Raw genomic sequence first — 21,194 nt, 5'->3', positions numbered from 1 at the left:
TAACACTGTCACTCCATTTTACATGTAACACTGTCACCCATGGTAACACTGTCACTCCATTTTACTTGTAACACTGTCACCCATGGTAACACTGTCACTCCATTTTACATGTAACACTGTCACCCATGGTAACACTCACCCCATGGTAACACTGTTATCACCCCATGGTAACACTGTCACTCCATTTTACATGTAACACTGTCACCCATGGTAACACTGTCTCTCCATTTTACATGTAACACTGACACTCCATTTTTCATGTAACACTGTCACCCATGGTAACATTGTCACTCCATTTTACATGTAACACTGTCACCCCATGGTAACACTGTCACTCTATTTTACATGTAACACTGTCACCCCATGGTAACACTGTTACCCATTTTTCATACTGTCACCCCATGGTAACACTGTTACCTATTTTTCATACTGTCACCTCATGGTAACACTGTTACCTATTTTTCATACTGTCACCCCATGGTAACACTGTTACCTATTTTTCATACTGTCACCCCATGGTAACACTGTTACCTATTTTTCATACTGTCACCTCATGGTAACACTGTCACTCCATTTTTCTTGTAACACTCACTCCATGGTGACACTGCCACTCCATTTTACATGTAACACTCACCCCATGGTAACACTGTTGCCACCCCATTGTAACACTGTTATCACCCCATGGTAACACTGTCACTCCATTTTTCATGTAACACTGTCACCCCATGGTAACACTGTTATCACCCCATGGTAACAGTTACCCATTTTTCATGTAACACTGTCACCCCATGGTAACACTGTTATCACCCCATGGTAACACTGTCACCCCTTGGTAACACTGTTATCACCCCATGGTAACACTGTCACTCCATTTTTCATGTAACACTGTCACCCCATGGTAACACTGTCACTCCATTTTACATGAAACACTATCACCCCATGGTAACACTGTTATCACCCCATTGTAACACTGTTATCACCCCATGATAACACTGTCACTCCATGGTAACACTGTCGCTCCATTTTTCATGTAACACTGTCACCCCATGGTAACACTGTCACTCCATTTTTCATGTAACACTGTCACCCCATGGTAACACTGTTACCACCCCATTGTAAAACTTATCACCCCATGGTAACACTGTCACCCCATTTTTCATGTAACACTGTCACCCCATGGTAACACTGTTATCAGCCCATGGTAACACTGTTATCACCCCATGGTAACACTTATCACCCCATGGTAACATTGTCACTCCATTTTACATGTAACACTGTCACCCCATGGTAACACTGTTATCACCCCATGGTAACACTGTCACTCCATTTTTCATGTAACACTGTCACCCCATGGTAACACTGTTATCACCCCATGGTAACACTGTCACTCCATTTTTCATGTAACACTATCACCCCATGGTAACACTGTTATCACCCCATGGTAACACTGTCACTCCATTTTTCATGTAACACTGTCACCCCATGGTAACACTGTTATCACCCCATAGTAACACTCACTCCATGGTAACACTTTTACCACCCCGTTATAACAATCACCCCATGGTAACACTGTTACCACCCCATGGTAACACTCACTCCATAGTAACACTGTTATCACCAAATGGTAACACTGTTATCACCTCATGGTAACACTGTTATCACCCCATAGTAACACTCACTCCATGGTAACACTGTTACCACCCCGTTGTAACACTCACCCCATGGTAACACACCCCATGATAACACTGTTATCACCTCATGGTGGCACTGTTATTACCCTGTGGTAACACTATTATCACCCTGTGGTAACACTCACCACATGGTAGTATTGTTATCACCCCATGGTAACGCTGTCACCCCATGGTAACACTGTTATCACCTCATGGTAACACTGTTATCACCCCATAGTAACACTCACTCCATGGTAACACTGTTACCACCCCGTTGTAACACTCACCCCATGGTAACACACCCCATGGTAACACTGTTATCACATGGTGGCACTGTTATCACCCTGTGATAACACTATTATCACCCTATGGTAACACTCACCACATGGTAATATTGTTATCACCCCATGGTAACACTGTTACTCCATGGTAACACTTATCACCCCATCGTAACACTGTCACCCCATGGTAACATTGTCATCCTGTGGTAACACTGTTATCACCCCATGGTAACACTGTCGCCTCGTGGTAATACTGTCACTCTCATAGCAACACTATCACCCCATAGTAACACTGTCATCCCAGGGTAATACTGTCACCCCATGGTAAACTGTCACCCTGTTGTAACACTGTTACACCATAGAAATACTGTCAAACCATGGCAGATCTGTCACCCTGTTGTAACACTGTTACACCATAGAAATACTGTCAAACCATGGCAGATCTTTCACCCTGTGGTAACACTGTTACACCATAGAAATACTGTCAAACCATGGCAGATCTGTCACCCTGTGGTAACACTGTTACACCATAGAAATACTGTCAAACCATGGCAGATCTTTCACCCTGTGGTAACACTGTTACACCATAGAAATACTGTCAAACCATGGCAGATCTTTCACCCTGTGGTAACACTGTTACACCATAGAAATACTGTCAAACCATGGCAGATCTGTCACCCTGTGGTAACACTGTTACACCATAGAAATACTGTCAAACCATGGCAGATCTGTCACCCTGTTGTAACACTGTTACACCATAGAAATACTGTCAAACCATGGTAAACCTGTCACCCTGTTGTAACACTGTTACACCATAGAAATACTGTCAAACCATGGCAGATCTGTCACCCTGTGGTAACACTGTTACACCATAGAAATACTGTCAAACCATGGCAGATCTGTCACCCTGTGGTAACACTGTTACACCATAGAAATACTGTCAAACCATGGCAGATCTGTCACCCTGTGGTAACACTGTTACCCCATAGAAATACTGTCAAACCATGGCAGATCTGTCACCCTGTGGTAACACTGTTACCCCGTGGTAATTCTGTCACCCTGGTTGGAAAACACAAAAAAATTGCAGGCAGAAAAAACGGGTGGTGCTGTCAGTGTTGTGATGCGCTGTCACTGGATAAAGCAGCCGGAATTTCACAGAGAGAAATCTGTTGTGACAAAAAGAACAATACAATACAATACAATACAATACAATACAATACAATACCCCATGTTAACAGTCACCCCCATTGTAACACTGTCACATGTAACACTCACCCCATATTTCATGATGCATGGTAACACTGTCACCCCGTTGTAACACTGTCACATGTAACACTCACCCCATATTTCATGATGCATGGTAACATTGTCACCCCGTTGTAACACTGTCACATCATGTAACACTCACCCCATATTTCATGATGCATGGTAACACTGTCACCCCGTTGTAACACTGTCACATCATGTAACACTCACCCCATATTTCATGATGCATGGTAACATTGTCACCCCGTTGTAACACTGTCACATCATGTAACACTCACCCCATATTTCATGATGCATGGTAACACTGTCACCCCGTTGTAACACTGTCACATCATGTAACACTCACCCCATATTTCATGATGCATGGTAACACTGTCACCCCGTTGTAACACTGTCACATCATGTAACACTCACCCCATATTTCATGATGCATGGTAACATTGTCACCCCGTTGTAACACTGTCACATGTAACACTCACCCCATATTTCATGATGCATGGTAACATTGTCACCCCGTTGTAACACTGTCACATGTAACACTCACCCCATATTTCATGATGCATGGTAACACTGTCACCCCGTTGTAACACTGTCACATGTAACACTCACCCCATATTTCATGATGCATGGTAACACTGTCACCCCGTTGTAACACTGTCACATGTAACACTCACCCCATATTTCATGATGCATGGTAACATTGTCACCCCGTTGTAACACTGTCACATGTAACACTCACCCCATATTTCATGATGCATGGTAACATTGTCACCCCGTTGTAACACTGTCACATGTAACACTCACCCCATATTTCATGATGCATGGTAACATTGTCACCCCAACCATTCTTGATAATGAATGTGTGTCAACTGCAGCAACATGTTAGCAATGCACAAGGCCTGTCCATTGAGTGAGCATACTGCTGGCCACTTTCTGCTGTTGTTTACTTTGGACTTCACAACTTACTGGAGTGATCTGTTTCATGGGGGCAGAATGACTCAGGGGGGGGATTTATTTCTTGTCCACAACATACACACACACCCCTCCCCAACACACATGCACACACACACACACTTGCACGCATGCACGCACACCAAAATGCATATGCATACATGCACTTGTACAGGCACAGAGCTCTCCTGACACATAAATGCACCCCACCTCTCTCCCCCCCACCCACACATACTACCACCGATTTGCCACCAGAGGGGTGAGAAAAGATCTGTGATGTCCTGAAGGTGTGTGTGTGTGTGTGTGTGTGTACAGATCTGAACCAGGACATGTACTGGGACATACAGGAGGTGGAGGCTGTGCTTCAGAGGGAGGTACGTCCCTCTCTTCCTCTTTCTCTCTCTCTCTCTCTCTGTCTTTCTCTCTCTCTCTTTCTCTCTGTCTCTCTCTGTCTCTGTTGTCTGTCTGTCTCTCTCTCTCTGTCTCTCTCTCTCTCAGTACCCAGTTTATATGTCTCACATTTTTATTTGATGGAGTATTAATCACATTGACATAAGCTTATATTTGGGCGAACAGTCAGAGCTGTATGATCAGTGGTTTCTCCATTGCAATGTGAAGTCATTTAAAGCTTAGTCTTTTGTGAAGGACTATGACTCTCAAACTAGGAGGCAAGATTGCACTGGCTCATAGTGCTGCAGCCTTGGGCCTAGTTGGTCTTTGGGGATCATCCCATCACCGACTGTCCTAAGAACCCCTTGGCCGAGAGAGAGGGGGGTGTAACTAGGGCAAGACACTCTCCACTATAATCAAATTCTAGCCTAGATAGTCGGGACAGCAGTTGCCTCCTCTGCTGTTGTGATGGTCTTAGTCAGACACAACTGACTGTCATACATTAATCACATGTTCATGCCTGCCTGTCCCCTGTCTGTGTGTGTGTGTGTGTGTGTGTGTGTGTGCGTGATCTTTCTCTGGTTCCCCATTTTTATCCACTTTTTTGTGTGGATAAAATGTCAAGCCTCTGTCCCTCTGTTAGTTTCTCTGTCAGTCTTCCTGTCTGTCATTCTCCCCTACCATTTTTGACTCACTTGTGAAAACAAAGTGAGTCTATGTTATAACCCGAGGTTCGGTTGTCTGTGTGTGTATTTGTGTCTGTCTGTCTGTATGCCTGTGTGTCCATGGCAAACTGTAACATTGCCATTTTCCCTGGGAATACATTGTCTGTCAGTACCAAATTTGGCTTGAAAATAGTAGGGGAAAAAAATCTTCACATTCATACCAATAATAGTTTGTAAGTCTGCCGAATTAAGCCGTGTTTCCCATATCATTAACAGTTTATTTCGTTAAGGCCATTTCTGGGATTCTGAAAACACCATATTACCTACCACATCCCAGTTGCCGTGGCGTTGGCGATGCTTAGTAAGACGGTGTGACCTCGATTTTCTTGTTTGCAGTTGAATGGAAAGAAATACAAATTCTGGATAGAACACATACAGTGACACAGACAACATCATCGACGTGTTTACTGCATATGAATCTTTTAAAGTGGATTCTCAGTTAACTAGAATGAACATAAAAAAGAATTTGAATCAACTGTGTTGTCCTTTCCTGGCGGGTGTAACTAAACTTGTACATCTGTCTAGATCTAGAGAAAAACCGCTAAATGTTGCAGTGTGATTGTGGGGATAGCCATGTTTCCTTTATTGCGGACTTTAAAGAATTCTTAATTGCCCTAAAAAAATTTTCAAATGCCCAAGATACACCAAAATAATGTGATTTCAACAGCATTTGCCCTTAAAAAAGCATGCTTCAGTGTTAATTTTTGGACATCGTTAATGGATCTGCAGTAGTGCAGTAAGACAGTTCCTTCCCACCCCAACATGCCAGGTTTGAATCTGCACTCAGGCCTTTTTTTTTTTTTAACCGGAAGCTTTATAATAACAAATACAGAACACATTTTAATGATTTTTTTTTTTTTTTTTTTTTTTTTTTGTAAGTGTATGACAAGTGAGTCTTGAAGGCCTTGCCTCTCTTGTCTGTACTATCACTCCCTATGTTTTCTCCATCCCACCTGTTGTGCCCAGTAGTCTTTGGTCAGGACTGGATTGCTTTGTACAGGAATATCGATGTGTATGTAATTTCCTATAGTTGGTTGTGGTGAATATTTTGGCTTTAACCCCCAGCCACCCCCACCCCTAAGGGCGCCACATGTAAAAAAAAAATATAAAAAAAAGAAGAAGAAAAAAATATATATATATATTGTGCTTATTCCTTTACCCTCCCTCTGTAAATTCAGATTGATTTTTTCTGTGCTGTGTTTTCCCAGGCATCATGATAAACATAGGGTTTGCATATCATTGTTTGCTCCATTTGTTCAGGTGTGTGTGTGTGTGTGTGTGTGTGCAGCTGGAGAAGGTGTACGACGCCCGTAACTCCCCCGAGGAGGACGACCCGGTGGAGCGAGAGGAGGAGATGAACCGCATGAGGGAGCACGTGTTCACGGAGATCGACCAGGACAAGGACCTCATGATCTCCATCCAGGAGTTCCTGCACTACACCGGCAAACAGGGCGACGAGAAAAAGTTTGAGGAGAACGAGGGCTGGGAGGTAGGTAGAACAGGGCTGGGAGGTAGGTAGGACAGGGCTGGGAGGTAGGTAGGACAGGGCTGGGAGGTAGGTAGGACAGGGCTGGGAGGGAGGTAGGACAGGGCTGGGAGGTAGGTAGGACAGGGCTGGGAGGACAGGGCTGGGAGGTAGGTAGGACAGGGCTGGGAGGACAGGGCTGGGAGGTAGGTAGGACAGGACTGGGAGGTAGGTAGGACAGGGCTGGGAGGTAGGTAGGACAGGACTGGGAGGACAGGGCTGGTAGGTAGGTAGGACAGGGCTGGGAGGTAGGACAGGGCTGGGAGGTAGAACAGGACTGGTAGGTAGGTAGAACAGGGCTGGGAGGTAGAACAGGACTGGTAGGTAGGTAGAACAGGGCTGGGAGGTAGAACAGGACTGGTAGGTAGGTAGGACAGGGCTGGGAGGTAGGACAGGGCTGGGAGGTAGGTAGGACAGGGCTGGGAGGTAGGTAGGACAGGGCTGGGAGGTAGGTAGGACAGGGAGGTAGGTAGGACAGGACAGGGCTGGTAGGTAGGTAGGACAGGGCTGGTAGGTAGGTAGAACAGGGCTGGGAGGGAGGTAGGACAGGACTGGGAGGTAGGACAGGGCTGGGAGGTAGGTAGGACAGGACTGGGAGGTAGGTAGGACAGGGCTGGGAGGTAGGTAGGACAGGGAGGTAGGTAGGACAGGACAGGGCTGGTAGGTAGGTAGGACAGGGCTGGTAGGTAGGTAGGACAGGGCTGGGAGGTAGGACAGGGCTGGGAGGTAGGTAGGACAGGGCTGGTAGGTAGGTAGGACAGGGCTGGGAGGTAGGACAGGGCTGGGAGGTAGGTAGGACAGGGCTGGGAGGTAGGTAGGACAGGGCTGGGAGGTAGGTAGAACAGGACTGGGAGGTAGGACAGGGCTGGGAGGTAGGTAGGACAGGGCTGGGAGGTAGGTAGGACAGGACTGGGAGGTAGGTAGGACAGGGCTGGGAGGTAGGTAGAACAGGACTGGGAGGTAGGACAGGGCTGGGAGGTAGGTAGGACAGGGCTGGGAGGTAGGACAGGGCTGGGAGGTAGGACAGGGCTGGGAGGTAGGTAGGACAGGGCTGGGAGGTAGGACAGGGCTGGGAGGTAGGTAGGACAGGGCTGGGAGGTAGGTAGGACAGGACTGGGAGGTAGGACAGGGCTGGGAGGTAGGTAGGACAGGGCTGGGAGGTAGAACAGGGCTGGGAGGTAGGACAGGGCTGGGAGGTAGGTAGGACAGGGCTGGGAGGGAGGTAGGACAGGGCTGGGAGGACAGGGCTGGGAGGTAGGTAGGACAGGGCTGGGAGGACAGGGCTGGGAGGTAGGTAGGTAGGACAGGGCTGGTAGGTAGGTAGGACAGGGCTGGGAGGTAGGTAGGTAGGACAGGGCTGGGAGGGAGGTAGAACAGGGCTGGGAGGTAGGTAGGTAGGACAGGGCTGGTAGGTAGGTAGAACAGGGCTGGGAGGTAGGTAGGTAGGACAGGGCTGGTAGGGAGGTAGGACAGGACTGGGAGGTAGGTAGAACAGGGCTGGGAGGTAGGTAGAACAGGGCTGGGAGGTAGGTAGGACAGGACTGGGAGGTAGAACAGGGCTGGGAGGTAGGTAGGACAGGGCTGGGAGGTAGGTAGGACAGGGAGGTAGGTAGGACAGGACAGGGCTGGTAGGTAGGTAGGACAGGGCTGGTAGGTAGGTAGGACAGGGCTGGGAGGTAGGTAGGACAGGGCTGGGAGGTAGGACAGGGCTGGGAGGTAGGTAGGACAGGGCTGGGAGGTAGGTAGGACAGGACTGGAAGGTAGGTAGAACAGGACTGGGAGGTAGGACAGGGCTGGGAGGTAGGTAGGACAGGGCTGGGAGGTAGGTAGGACAGGGCTGGGAGGTAGGTAGGACAGGGCTGGGAGGTAGGACAGGGCTGGGAGGTAGGTAGGACAGGGCTGGGAGGTAGGACAGGGCTGGGAGGTAGGTAGGACAGGGCTGGGAGGTAGGTAGGACAGGGCTGGGAGGTAGGACAGGGCTGGGAGGTAGGTAGGACAGGGCTGGGAGGTAGGTAGGACAGGACTGGGAGGTAGGACAGGGCTGGGAGGTAGGTAGGACAGGGCTGGGAGGTAGGACAGGGCTGGGAGGTAGGACAGGGCTGGGAGGTAGGTAGGACAGGGCTGGGAGGTAGGTAGGACAGGGCTGGGAGGTAGGACAGGGCTGGGAGGTAGGTAGGACAGGGCTGGGAGGTAGGTAGGACAGGGCTGGGAGGTAGGACAGGGCTGGGAGGTAGGTAGGACAGGGCTGGGAGGTAGGTAGGACAGGACTGGGAGGTAGGACAGGGCTGGGAGGTAGGTAGGACAGGGCTGGGAGGTAGGACAGGGCTGGGAGGTAGGTAGGACAGGGCTGGGAGGGAGGTAGGACAGGGCTGGGAGGACAGGGCTGGGAGGTAGGTAGGACAGGGCTGGGAGGACAGGGCTGGGAGGTAGGTAGGTAGGACAGGGCTGGTAGGTAGGTAGGACAGGGCTGGGAGGTAGGTAGGTAGGACAGGGCTGGGAGGGAGGTAGAACAGGGCTGGGAGGTAGGTAGGTAGGACAGGGCTGGGAGGTAGGTAGGACAGGGCTGGGAGGTAGGTAGGACAGGGCTGGGAGGTAGGTAGGTAGGACAGGGCTGGGAGGTAGGTAGGACAGGGCTGGTAGGTAGGTAGGACAGGGCTGGGAGGTAGGTAGGTAGGACAGGGCTGGTAGGTAGGTAGAACAGGGCTGGGAGGTAGGTAGGTAGGACAGGGCTGGTAGGGAGGTAGGACAGGACTGGGAGGTAGGTAGAACAGGGCTGGGAGGTAGGTAGAACAGGGCTGGGAGGTAGGTAGGACAGGACTGGGAGGTAGAACAGGGCTGGGAGGTAGGACAGGGCTGGGAGGGAGGTAGGACAGGACTGGGAGGTAGGACAGGGCTGGGAGGTAGGACAGGGCTGGGAGGTAGGACAGGGCTGGGAGGTAGGTAGAACAGGGCTGGGAGGGAGGTAGGACAGGACTGGGAGGTAGAACAGGGCTGGGAGGTAGGACAGGGCTGGGAGGTAGGTAGAACAGGGCTGGGAGGGAGGTAGGACAGGACTGGGAGGTAGGACAGGGCTGGGAGGTAGGTAGGACAGGGCTGGGAGGTAGGTAGGACAGGGCTGGGAGGTAGAACAGGGCTGGGAGGGAGGTAGGACAGGACTGGGAGGTAGGACAGGGCTGGGAGGGAGGTAGGACAGGGCTGGGAGGTAGGTAGGACAGGGCTGGGAGGTAGGTAGGACAGGGCTGGGAGGTAGGTAGGACAGGGCTGGGAATTCTGTAAACATACCTGATGAATCGTATTGTCACCAACCCGTAAACAGTTCTGTTTAAAGCACTATTACAATGAGATAAACAAAGCAAGCCAGACTTCTCCAGCATTAGCCTTCACCTCCCAGTGAACAAAATCAACCATCACCATCTTGCATCTTAACACAACACTACAGTGGATAACACTTATAACAGTTAACTGACATGGACAGACTACAGTGGATAACACTTATAACAGTTAACTGACATGGACAGACTACAGTGGATAACACTTATAACAGTTATCTGACATGGACAGACTACAGTGGATAACACTTATAACAGTTAACTGACATGGACAGACTACAGTGGATAACACTTATAACAGTTATCTGACATGGACAGACTACAGTGGATAACACTTATAACAGTTAACTGACATGGACAGACTACAGTGGATAACACTTATAACAGTTAACTGACATGGACAGACTACAGTGGATAACACTTATAACAGTTATCTGACATGGACAGACTACAGTGGATACCACTTATAACAGTTAACTGACATGGACAGACTACAGTGGATAACACTTATAACAGTTATCTGACATGGACAGACTACAGTGGATAACACTTATAACAGCCAGCTGACATGGACAGACTACAGTGGATAACACTTATAACAGTTATCTGACATGGACAGACTACAGTGGATACCACTTATAACAGTTAACTGACATGGACAGACTACAGTCGATACCACTTATAAACACAGACATACACGTAAAAGCCAACTCCTACATGAATGTGTAAACACACTCATACACGTAAAAGCCCACTTGTACATACATGTGTAAACAAAGTCACACACACGAAAAGCTCACTCCTACATAAATGTGTAAACACGTTCACACACATAAAATCACACTCCTACACACAAGTGTGAACATTCACACACATAAAATCACACTCCTTCACACAAGTGTAAACATTCACACACATAAAAGCACACTCCTGCATACAAGTGTGAACATTCACACACATAAAAGCACACTCCTTCACACATAAAATCACACTCCTTCACACAAGTGTAAATATTCACACACATAAAAGCACACTCCTACATACAAGTGTGAACATTCACACACATAAAAGCACACTTTTTCACACATGTGTGAAGATTCACACTCGTAAAAGCACATTCCTACATACAAGTGTAAACATTCATACACATAAAAGCACACTCCTTCACACAAGTGTGAACATTCACACACATAAAAGCACACTCCTGCATACAAGTGTGAACATTCACACACATAAAAGCACACTCCTACATACAAGTGTGAACATTCACACACATAAAAGCACACTCCTATATACAAGTGTGAACATTCACACACATAAAAGCACACTCCTACATACAAGTGTGAACATTCACACACATAAAAGCACACTCCTATATACAAGTGTGAACATTCACACACATAAAAGCACACTTTTTCACACAAGTGTGAACATTCACACACATAAAAGCACACTCCTACATACAAGTGTGAACATTCACACACGTAAAAGCACACTCCTACATACAAGTGTGAACATTCACACACATAAAAGCACACTCCTATATACAAGTGTGAACATTCACACACATAAAAGCACACTCCTACATACAAGTGTGAACATTCACACACATAAAAGCACACTCCTATATACAAGTGTGAACATTCACACACATAAAAGCACACTCCTACATACAAGTGTGAACATTCACACACATAAAAGCACACTCCTATATACAAGTGTGAACATTCACACACATAAAAGCACACTTTTTCACACAAGTGTGAACATTCACACACATAAAAGCACACTCCTACATACAAGTGTGAACATTCACACACGTAAAAGCACACTCCTACATCCACGTGCAAACACATTCCCACAAATGTTACATGTCTGTCTCAGTGTGAAATGAATGATGAGTGCCCAATGGCAGCTGTCGGTCGGCTGTACCCAGGTAGACAGGCTGCTGTGCAAATGACTGTATTTGTAAAGCGCTTAGAGCTTGGTGTCCGACTGAGGATAGGTGCTATATAAGTATCCATATCATTCATCATTCTTTGACATAATTGAGATGTATGGTCTTTCCTGTGTGCAGACAGTTGATGAGAAACCAGCGTTCACTGTTGAAGAATACCAGGAGTACCTTCGCCAACACCACGCACAGCCTGGAGTTGTACCTGTGAGTGTTGATTAACAGTAGATGTGGCTCTGTGTGTTGGTGTGTGTGGGGGATGAGGGGGGGGGGGGCTTTAGGGGAAGGGGGATTGTGTGTGAGTGGTTGTGTGTGTGTGTATGAGTGGTTGTGTGTGTGTGTATGAGTGGATGAATGTGTGTATGTGTGCATTTGCTCGCTTGCATGAGTATGCATACTTGAGTAGATGTGCACAAGTTCAATGAACGCTACACATTTTTAGTCTTATTCTGGTTGTTTGCATTCAATGTTCTTTCTTTTTTTCTTTCTTCATTGTATGTTGATGTGTTTACTAATTGACTGGCTTTCAGGCCCCTGTGGACAACAACCTGTCGTTTGAGCCAGAGGGACAGCTCAACCAGCAGTACCAACAGCAACAACAGGTGGGTGTGGGGGTTTGGGGTGGTGGGTGCTGGTGTTTCTGCTTGTTTACAGCTTCTCTCTCTCTTTCTCTCTCTCTCTTTCTCTCTCTCTTTCTCTCTCTCTCCTATATTTTGTCCTTTTGTTTTCATTGATGGCTTGATGTAAAAAAGCAGTTGTTGCTTATTCAGTTTACCATCATGAAATAAAATCTTGATTTGACTTGACTTGCTATCATTTCAGGCTTCAACTCTGTACATGGAACAAGCTCCCTGGTGAACTCCGTCTTTCGGACTCCCTCGCATTTTTCAGATCTGGTCTCAAAACTCACCTCTTCCCTCAGCAATAAGTTCAGTTGAGGCAGGACCACTTTTTTTGCATGAGCTGTGCTTGACTAAGTACATGCATGTGTATAAATGTGTATTTTGTGAATGCGGATCACGTCGAGCGCGTTCGCAGATCGATAAAAATGACATTAAAGGCAACACTGACCTGAGTGTGGGGCAACAAACCTCTAGAAGTCACCAGAGGAGGTGTAGGAGGTGGTGGAGGTCTGGAGTCGACCGGAGGAAGTGGAGGAGGTGGCGGGTTGGCATTGTTGAGAGGGCCAGAAATAGAGGGCCCAGAGTGTCAGTGAATCGATTTCGATCGCGCCTTAATTTTAGCGCGATCGTGCAATCGAGCTATATAATTATGTGACCTGGTTGGAGACATAATTTGACAAAAAACAAGAACGCCAGAGAATCAACAGACAGACAGAAAATACGAAAAAAAACTTAGCGGTATGAAGAGCACAGGAACAGGAGTCATGATGGCTGCCGGAAAAAGAGGGCGCTAGTCAGGGGGGCAAAGGGGAGGTTACCTACTTCCGGGGGGTTATCGGCCATAGCTACTTTCGTTTTCTCCGCATAGGCAGATAGTAGTTTGCACAGGACAGGAATGTCAGACCCCTGCCGGAGTCTGCACTAGTGGGTCATGGTTAGTATGTTATTTAAACGTAATTTTAGATAGAAAATTTCCTTTTGTGTGCGTGTGTACGTGTGTGTGTGTGTGTGCATGCATGTGTGTGCGCATCTGTTTGTGTATGTGTGCATATGTGTGGAGGGCAGCTGCTATGTATGTTAAAATGTATGTATGCATTGTGTGTGTGTGTGTGTGTGTGTCACATTTTGGTGTCTGTACGTAACATTGATATAATATGTAAGCAAAAGTGTTTTGTAAAGCACCTAGAGCAGATTTGTGGATAGTGTGCTGTATAAGTATCCATTATTATCATTGTGATTATGTAGGGATAGAGTTTGACCTGAATGACTGTTTGACCAAATCATCAAGGCCAATATGATTATGTAGAGATAGAGTTTGACCTGAATGACTGTTTGACCAAATCATCAAGGCCAATATGATTATGTAGGGATAGAGTTTGACCTGAATGACTGTTTGACCCCATCATCAAGGCCAATATGATTATGGAGGGATAGAGTTTGACCTGAATGACTGTTTGACCCCATCATCAAGGCCAATATGATTATGGAGGGATAGAGTTTGACCTGAATGACTGACCTCATCATCAAGGCCAATATGATTATGGAGGGATAGAGTTTGACCTGAATGACTGACCCCATCATCAAGGCCAATATGATTATGGAGGGATAGAGTTTGACCTGAATGACTGACCCCATCATCAAGGCCAATATGATTATGGAGGGATAGAGTTTGACCTGAATGACTGACCCCATCATCAAGGCCAATATGATTATGGAGGGATAGAGTTTGACCTGAATGACTGTTTGACCCCATCATCAAGGCCAATATGATTATGGAGGGATAGAGTTTGACCTGAATGACTGACCTCATCATCAAGGCCGACTTTCCAGAGGCACTGTGGCAGAATGGTCAGGTGTTAGGCTTGTGACCCAGTGTTCTCCAGGCACTGTTTCGGCAGGCTTGTGACCCAGTGTTCTCCAGGCACTGTTTCGGCAGGCTTGTGTTCTCCAGGCACTGTTTCGGCAGGCTTGTGACCCAGTGTTCTCCAGGCACTGTTTCAGCAGGCTTGTGTTCTCCAGGCACTGTTTCAGCAGGCTTGTGACCCAGTGTTCTCCAGGCACTGTTTCGGCAGGCTTGTGACCCAGTGTTCTCCAGGCACTGTTTCAGCAGGCTTGTGACCCAGTGTTCTCCAGGCACTGTTTTGGCAGGCTTGTGACCCAGTGTTCTCCAGGCACTGTTTCAGCAGGCTTGTGACCCAGTGTTCTCCAGGCACTGTTTCGGCAGGCTTGTGACCCAGTGTTCTCCAGGCACTGTTTTGGCAGGCTTGTGACCCAGTGTTCTCCAGGCACTGTTTCGGCAGGCTTGTGTTCTCCAGGCACTGTTTCAGCAGGCTTGTGACCCAGTGTTCTCCAGGCACTGTTTCAGCAGGCTTGTGACCCAGTGTTCTCCAGGCACTGTTTCAGCAGGCTTGTGTTCTCCAGGCACTGTTTCAGCAGGCTTGTGACCCAGTGTTCTCCAGGCACTGTTTCGGCAGGCTTGTGACCCAGTGTTCTCCAGGCACTGTTTCAGCAGGCTTGTGACCCAGTGTTCTCCAGGCACTGTTTCGGCAGGCTTGTGACCCAGTGTTCTCCAGGCACTGTTTCCGCATGGTGCTGTGTCCTTGGGAAAGACACTTGACTGTGATTTTCTTCACTTCACCCAGGTGTGAATGGGAACCTGACTTGGGTCGGGGAAGGTTGAACTTCACCCAGGTGTGAATGGGAACCTGACTTGGGTCGGGGAAGGTTGAACTTCACCCAGGTGTGAATGGGAACCTGACTTGGGTCAGGGAAGGTTGAACTTCACCCAGGTGTGAATGGGAACCTGACTTGGGTCGGGGAAGGTTGAACTTCACCCAGGTGTGAATGGGTTCCTGACTTGGGTCGGGGAAGGTTGAACTTCACCCAGGTGTGAATGGGAACCTGACTTGGGTCGGGGAAGGTTGAACTTCACCCAGGTGTGAATGGGAACCTGACTTGGGTCAGGGAAGGTTGAACTTCACCCAGGTGTGAATGGGTTCCTGACTTGGGTCGGGGAAGGTTGAACTTCACCCAGGTGTGAATGGGTTCCTGACTTGGGTTGGGGAAGGTTGAACTTCACCCAGGTGTGAATGGGAACCTGACTTGGGTCGGGGAAGGTTGAACTTCACCCAGGTGTGAATGGGAACCTGACTTGGGTCGGGGAAGGTTGAACTTCACCCAGGTGTGAATGGGTTCCTGACTTGGGTCGGGGAAGGTTGAACTTCACCCAGGTGTGAATGGGTTCCTGACTTGGGTTGGGGAAGGTTGAACTTCACCCAGGTGTGAATGGGAACCTGACTTGGGTTGGGGAAGGTTGAACTTCACCCAGGTGTGAATGGGAACCTGACTTGGGTCGGGGAAGGTTGAACTTCACCCAGGTGTGAATGGGTTCCTGACTTGGGTCGGGGAAGGTTGAACTTCACCCAGGTGTGAATGGGATCCTGACTTGGGTCGGGGAAGGTTGAACTTCACCCAGGTGTGAATGGGTTCCTGACTTGGGTCGGGGAAGGTTGAACTTCACCCAGGTGTGAATGGGTTCCTGACTTGGGTCGGGGAAGGTTGAACTTCACCCAGGTGTGAATGGGAACCTGACTTGGGTTGGGGAAGGTTGAACTTCACCCAGGTGTGAATGGGTTCCTGACTTGGGTTGGGGAAGGTTGAACTTCACCCAGGTGTGAATGGGAACCTGACTTGGGTCGGGGAAGGTTGAACTTCACCCAGGTGTGAATGGGTTCCTGACTTGGGTCGGGGAAGGTTGAAATGGTGGAGCAAGTGGATTGGGGCCGCTTTATGCTAAGCCATCAACACTGGATATGAATGAATTCACTGCCCCCATGGGACGCTTTATGCCAAGCCATCAACACTGGATATGAATGAATTCACTGCCCCCATGGGACGCTTTATGCTTGGCCATCAACACTGGATATGAATGAATTCACTGCCCCCATGGGACACTTTATGAGTGGCTATCAACACTGGATATGAATGAATTCACTGCCCCCATGGGACGCTTTATGCCAAGCCATCAACACTGGATATGAATGAATTCACTGCCCCCATGGGACGCTTTATGCTTGGCCATCAACACTGGATATGAATGAATTCACTGCCCCCATGGGACGCTTTATGAGTAGCTATCAACACTGGATATATGAATGAATTCACTGCCCCAATGGGACGCTTTCAGTTTGAACCTTACTCCATTTTCAGGCCTTTGCATACTGAGTATGTTCTTGTTTCAGTAACCCACCCAACCCTGACATGGATTGCCTGATCTTTAATCTGCACATTTGATCTTGTGCACGTGTAAACATGAAGACAGTTGAGGCACTAGCAGGTCTGCTCTTCTGTTGACTGGAGAGACTGGTACGCATCAAGAGTTGAGGCACTAGCTTACTGCAGACACAGGTCTCTTGACTGGAGAGAGAGGGGAAAATCCCCACCCTTAAAGCCTCCAAATGCCGTTACTGGGATTCAAACCCAGGACACTTGCATTGAATCCAACATGCCAGCCTTTTGACCTGACCACTCAGCTGTCAGCTGTTGTAGTCCCTCTGTGAGTGGTAACCATGGGACCCAGTGCTACCTGCTTCAAGTGGGGAGTTAACCCATGAAGAAAATCTGATGTGAAGAGACATGGTCTCTGTCTGATTTGACTTGCCCTAGACATACTGCTTCATCCAGGAAAGGGATAGTCTCTGTCTGATTTGACTTGCCCTAGACATACTGCTTCATCCAGGAAAGGGATAGTCTCTGTCTGATTTGACTTGCCCTAGACATACTGCTTCATCCAGGAAAGGGATAGTCTGTCTGATTTGACTTGCCCTAGACATACTGCTTCATCCAGGAAAGGGATAGTCTCTGTCTGATTTGACTTGCCCTAGACATACTGCTTCATCCAGGAAAGGGATAGTCCTGTGCAATGCCCCAGTGACTCTTCACAGAGTTGAGGAAGAAGAGGTAGAAAAAGAAGATAGCTGTGGTCTGTGGGACATAGTGATGTTACGTGTGCTGTGTACAGGTGGGACATAGTGATGTGACGTGTGCTGTGTACAGGTGGGACATAGTGATGTGACGTGTGCTGTGTACAGGTGGGACATAGTGATGATGTGACGTGTGCTGTGTACAGGTGGGACATAGTGAGTGATGATGTGACGTGTGCTGTGTACAGGTGGGACATAGTGATGATGTGACGTGTGCTGTGTACAGGTGGGACATAGTGATGTGACATGTGCTGTGTACAGGTGGGACATAGTGTTGATGTGATGTGTGCTGTGTACAGGTGGGACATAGTGATGATGTGATGTGTGCTGTGTACAGGTGGGACATAGTGATGATGTGATGTGTGCTGTGTACAGGTTGGACATAGTGATGATGTGACGTGTGCTGTGTACAGGTGGGACATAGTGATGTGACATGTGCTGTGTACAGGTGGGACATAGTGATGTGACGTGTGCTGTGTACAGGTGGGACATAGTGTTGATGTGACGTGTGCTGTGTACAGGTAGGACATAGTGTTGATGTGACATGTGCTGTGTACAGGTTGGACATAGTGATGATGTGACGTGTGCTGTGTACAGTTGGGACATAGTGTTGATGTGACGTGTGCTGTGTACAGGTGGGACATAGTGATGATGTCACGTGTGCTGTGTACAGGTTGGACATAGTGATGATGTGACGTGTGCTGTGTACAGGTGGGACATAGTGATGTGACATGTGCTGTGTACAGGTGGGACATAGTGATGTGACGTGTGCTGTGTACAGGTGGAACATAGTGATGTGACATGTGCTGTGTACAGGTGGGACATAGTGTTGATCTGACGTGTGCTGTGTACAGGTGTGACATAGTGATGATGTGACATGTGCTGTGTACAGGTGGGACATAGTGATGTGACGTGTGCTGTGTACAGGTGGGACATAGTATTGTGATTTGTGCTGTGTACAGGTGGGACATAGTGATGTGACGTGTGCTGTGTGCAGGTGGGACATAGTGATGAAAAGTGTGCTGTGTACAGGTGGGACATAGTGATGATGTGACGTGTGCTGTGTACAGGTGGGACATAGTATTGTGATTTGTGCTGTGTACAGGTGGGACATAGTGATGTGACGTGTGCTGTGTACAGTTGGGACATAGTGATGTGACATGTGCTGTGTACAGGTGGGACATAGGGATGATGTGACATGTGCTGTGTACAGTTGGGACATAGTGTTGATGTGACGTGTGCTGTGTACAGGTGGGACATAGTGATGATGTGACGTGTGCTGTGTACAGGTGGGACATAGTGTTGATGTGACGTGTGCTGTGTACAGGTGGGACATAGTGATGATGTGATGTGTGCTGTGTACAGGTGGGACATAGTGATGTGACGTGTGCTGTGTACAGGTGGGACATAGTGATGATGTGACGTGTGCTGTGTACAGGTGGGACATAGTGATGATGTGACATGTGCTGTGTACAGTTGGGACATAGTGTCTATGTGACGTGTGCTGTGTACAGGTGGGACATAGTGATGTGACGTGTGCTGTGTACAGGTGGGACATAGTGATGATGTGATGTGTGCTGTGTACAGGTGGGACATAGTGATGTGACGTGTGCTGTGTACAGGTGGGACATAGTGATGTGACGTGTGCTGTGTACAGGTGGGACATAGTGATGATGTGACGTGTGCTGTGTACAAGTGGGACATAGTGATGATGTGATGTGTGCTGTGTACAGGTGGGACATAGTGATGTGACGTGTGCTGTGTACAGGTGGGACATAGTGATGTGACATGTGCTGTGTACAGGTGGGACATAGTATTGTGATTTGTGCTGTGTACAGGTGGGACATAGTGATGTGACATGTGCTGTGTACAGGTGGGACATAGTGATGTGACATGTGCTGTGTACAGGTGGGACATAGTGATGTGACGTGTGCTGTGTACAGTTGGGACATAGTGATGATGTGACGTGTGCTGTGTACAGGTGGGACATAGTGATGTGACATGTGCTGTGTACAGGTGGGACATAGTGATGATGTGAGGTGTGCTGTGTACAGGTGGGACATAGTGATGTGACGTGTGCTGTGTACAGGTGGGACATAGTGATGATGTGATGTGTGCTGTGTAAGGTGGGACATAGTGATGTGATGTGTGCTGTGTACAGGTGGGACATAGTGATGTGACATGTGCTGTGTACAAGTGGGACATAGTGATGTGATGTGTGCTGTGTGCAAGTGGGACATAGTGATGTGTGCTGTGTACAAGTGGGACATAGTGATGTGACGTGTGCTGTGTACAGGTGGGACATAGTTATGTGATGTGTGCTGTGTACAGGTGGGACATAGTGATGTGATGTGTGCAGGTGGAACATAGTGATGATGTGACGTGTGCTGGGTGCAGGTGGTACATAGTGATGATGTGACGTGTGCTGTGTGCAGGTGGGACATAGTGATGATGTGACGTGTGCTGTGTACAAGTGGGACATAGTGATGTGACGTGTGCTGTGTGCAGGTGGGACATAATGATGATGTGACGTGTGCTGTGTACAAGTGGGACATAGTGATGATGTGACGTGTGCTGTGTGCAGGTGGGACAGCAGGGAATGCCACAGGCAGTACCAGCACAGGACGTGCAGGAACCAGAGCATGACGCCCAGGGGGGCGGGGCAGAGCACCTGGTGGCTGAGGAAGGGGAGCAGCAACAAGAGCAACAGCAGGAAGCCCAGCCTCCCCAGGACACAGTGGGCCAGCAGGCAAAGCCCCAGGAGGCTCACCATCCTCCACAGGTAATTGTGTCATCTTCTCTACTGTTGCTTTGTCTGGACGTTGGTCTTCACAGTTGTCACATGTGTGTTCTCTTCATTCGTTTAGTCATTATTCTTTCTTTCTCTCTCTCTCTTTTTTGTTGTGAGTGCTTGGTGTAAAGAAACGTTCAGCTAATCCATTTTAGCCTCAGAGAAACATTTGTCACACTGTCACATACAAGTATGAGCATCCCCCTTCCACTGCATCTTCTGTCATCACACACACACACACACTCTCTCTCTCTCTCTCTCTTACTCTCTCTCTCTCACACACACACACACACACACTCTCTTACTCTCTCTCACACACACACACACACACACACACACATGCACACACACGTGTTGCATCAGGGGCCTGTCAGTGAACAGTGAAAGCTGTGTCAGAATACTTGTGCACCATGATCAGCTTGAAAAATGTTTTTGAAAAATAAATGCTTCAGCCAAAAACTTATACAGTGGTTCTTAAGCAAAAGCTCTGGTTTTTCATTGTTTTAAAAAAATAAATAAATAAAAAAGAAGGAAAAAAAGTGCATGTGCAAGAAAGCGCCTGTGGTTATAAGAGGTGCTCACTACACTGACTGCACACACTGCTGCCAGCTGGGAAGTCAACTTCATGTCGCTGTGCCCTCAAGAAAAACACTGCAGATGTACATCTTCCAAAGCGGTTCTCAATTTGTTGTCAACCCTGTCATGTT

General features: G+C 48.0%; 1 protein-coding gene across 27 annotated transcripts in view; it reads left to right on the top strand.

Annotated features, from left to right (window-relative positions):
• Nucleotides 1-21,194, top strand: part of LOC143301096 (nucleobindin-2-like) — a 54,172-nt gene that overhangs the window by 21,578 nt on the left and 11,400 nt on the right. For all 27 annotated transcript variants that reach the window (XM_076615131.1, XM_076615129.1, XM_076615122.1 and 24 more), the window contains exons 8-12: nucleotides 4,484-4,542; nucleotides 6,572-6,772; nucleotides 12,215-12,298; nucleotides 12,622-12,693; nucleotides 20,281-20,478. In XM_076615131.1, coding sequence (XP_076471246.1) covers nucleotides 4,484-4,542; nucleotides 6,572-6,772; nucleotides 12,215-12,298; nucleotides 12,622-12,693; nucleotides 20,281-20,478 — 614 coding nt within the window. The remainder of the gene's footprint in view (nucleotides 1-4,483; nucleotides 4,543-6,571; nucleotides 6,773-12,214; nucleotides 12,299-12,621; nucleotides 12,694-20,280; nucleotides 20,479-21,194) is intronic.

Source organism: Babylonia areolata, chromosome 27, assembly GCF_041734735.1.
Source record: "Babylonia areolata isolate BAREFJ2019XMU chromosome 27, ASM4173473v1, whole genome shotgun sequence".
Taxonomy (NCBI): Eukaryota; Metazoa; Mollusca; class Gastropoda; order Neogastropoda; family Buccinidae; genus Babylonia; species Babylonia areolata.
The sequence above is the reverse complement of the archived record's forward strand: the minus strand, read 5'-3'. Positions and strand labels throughout refer to the sequence as shown.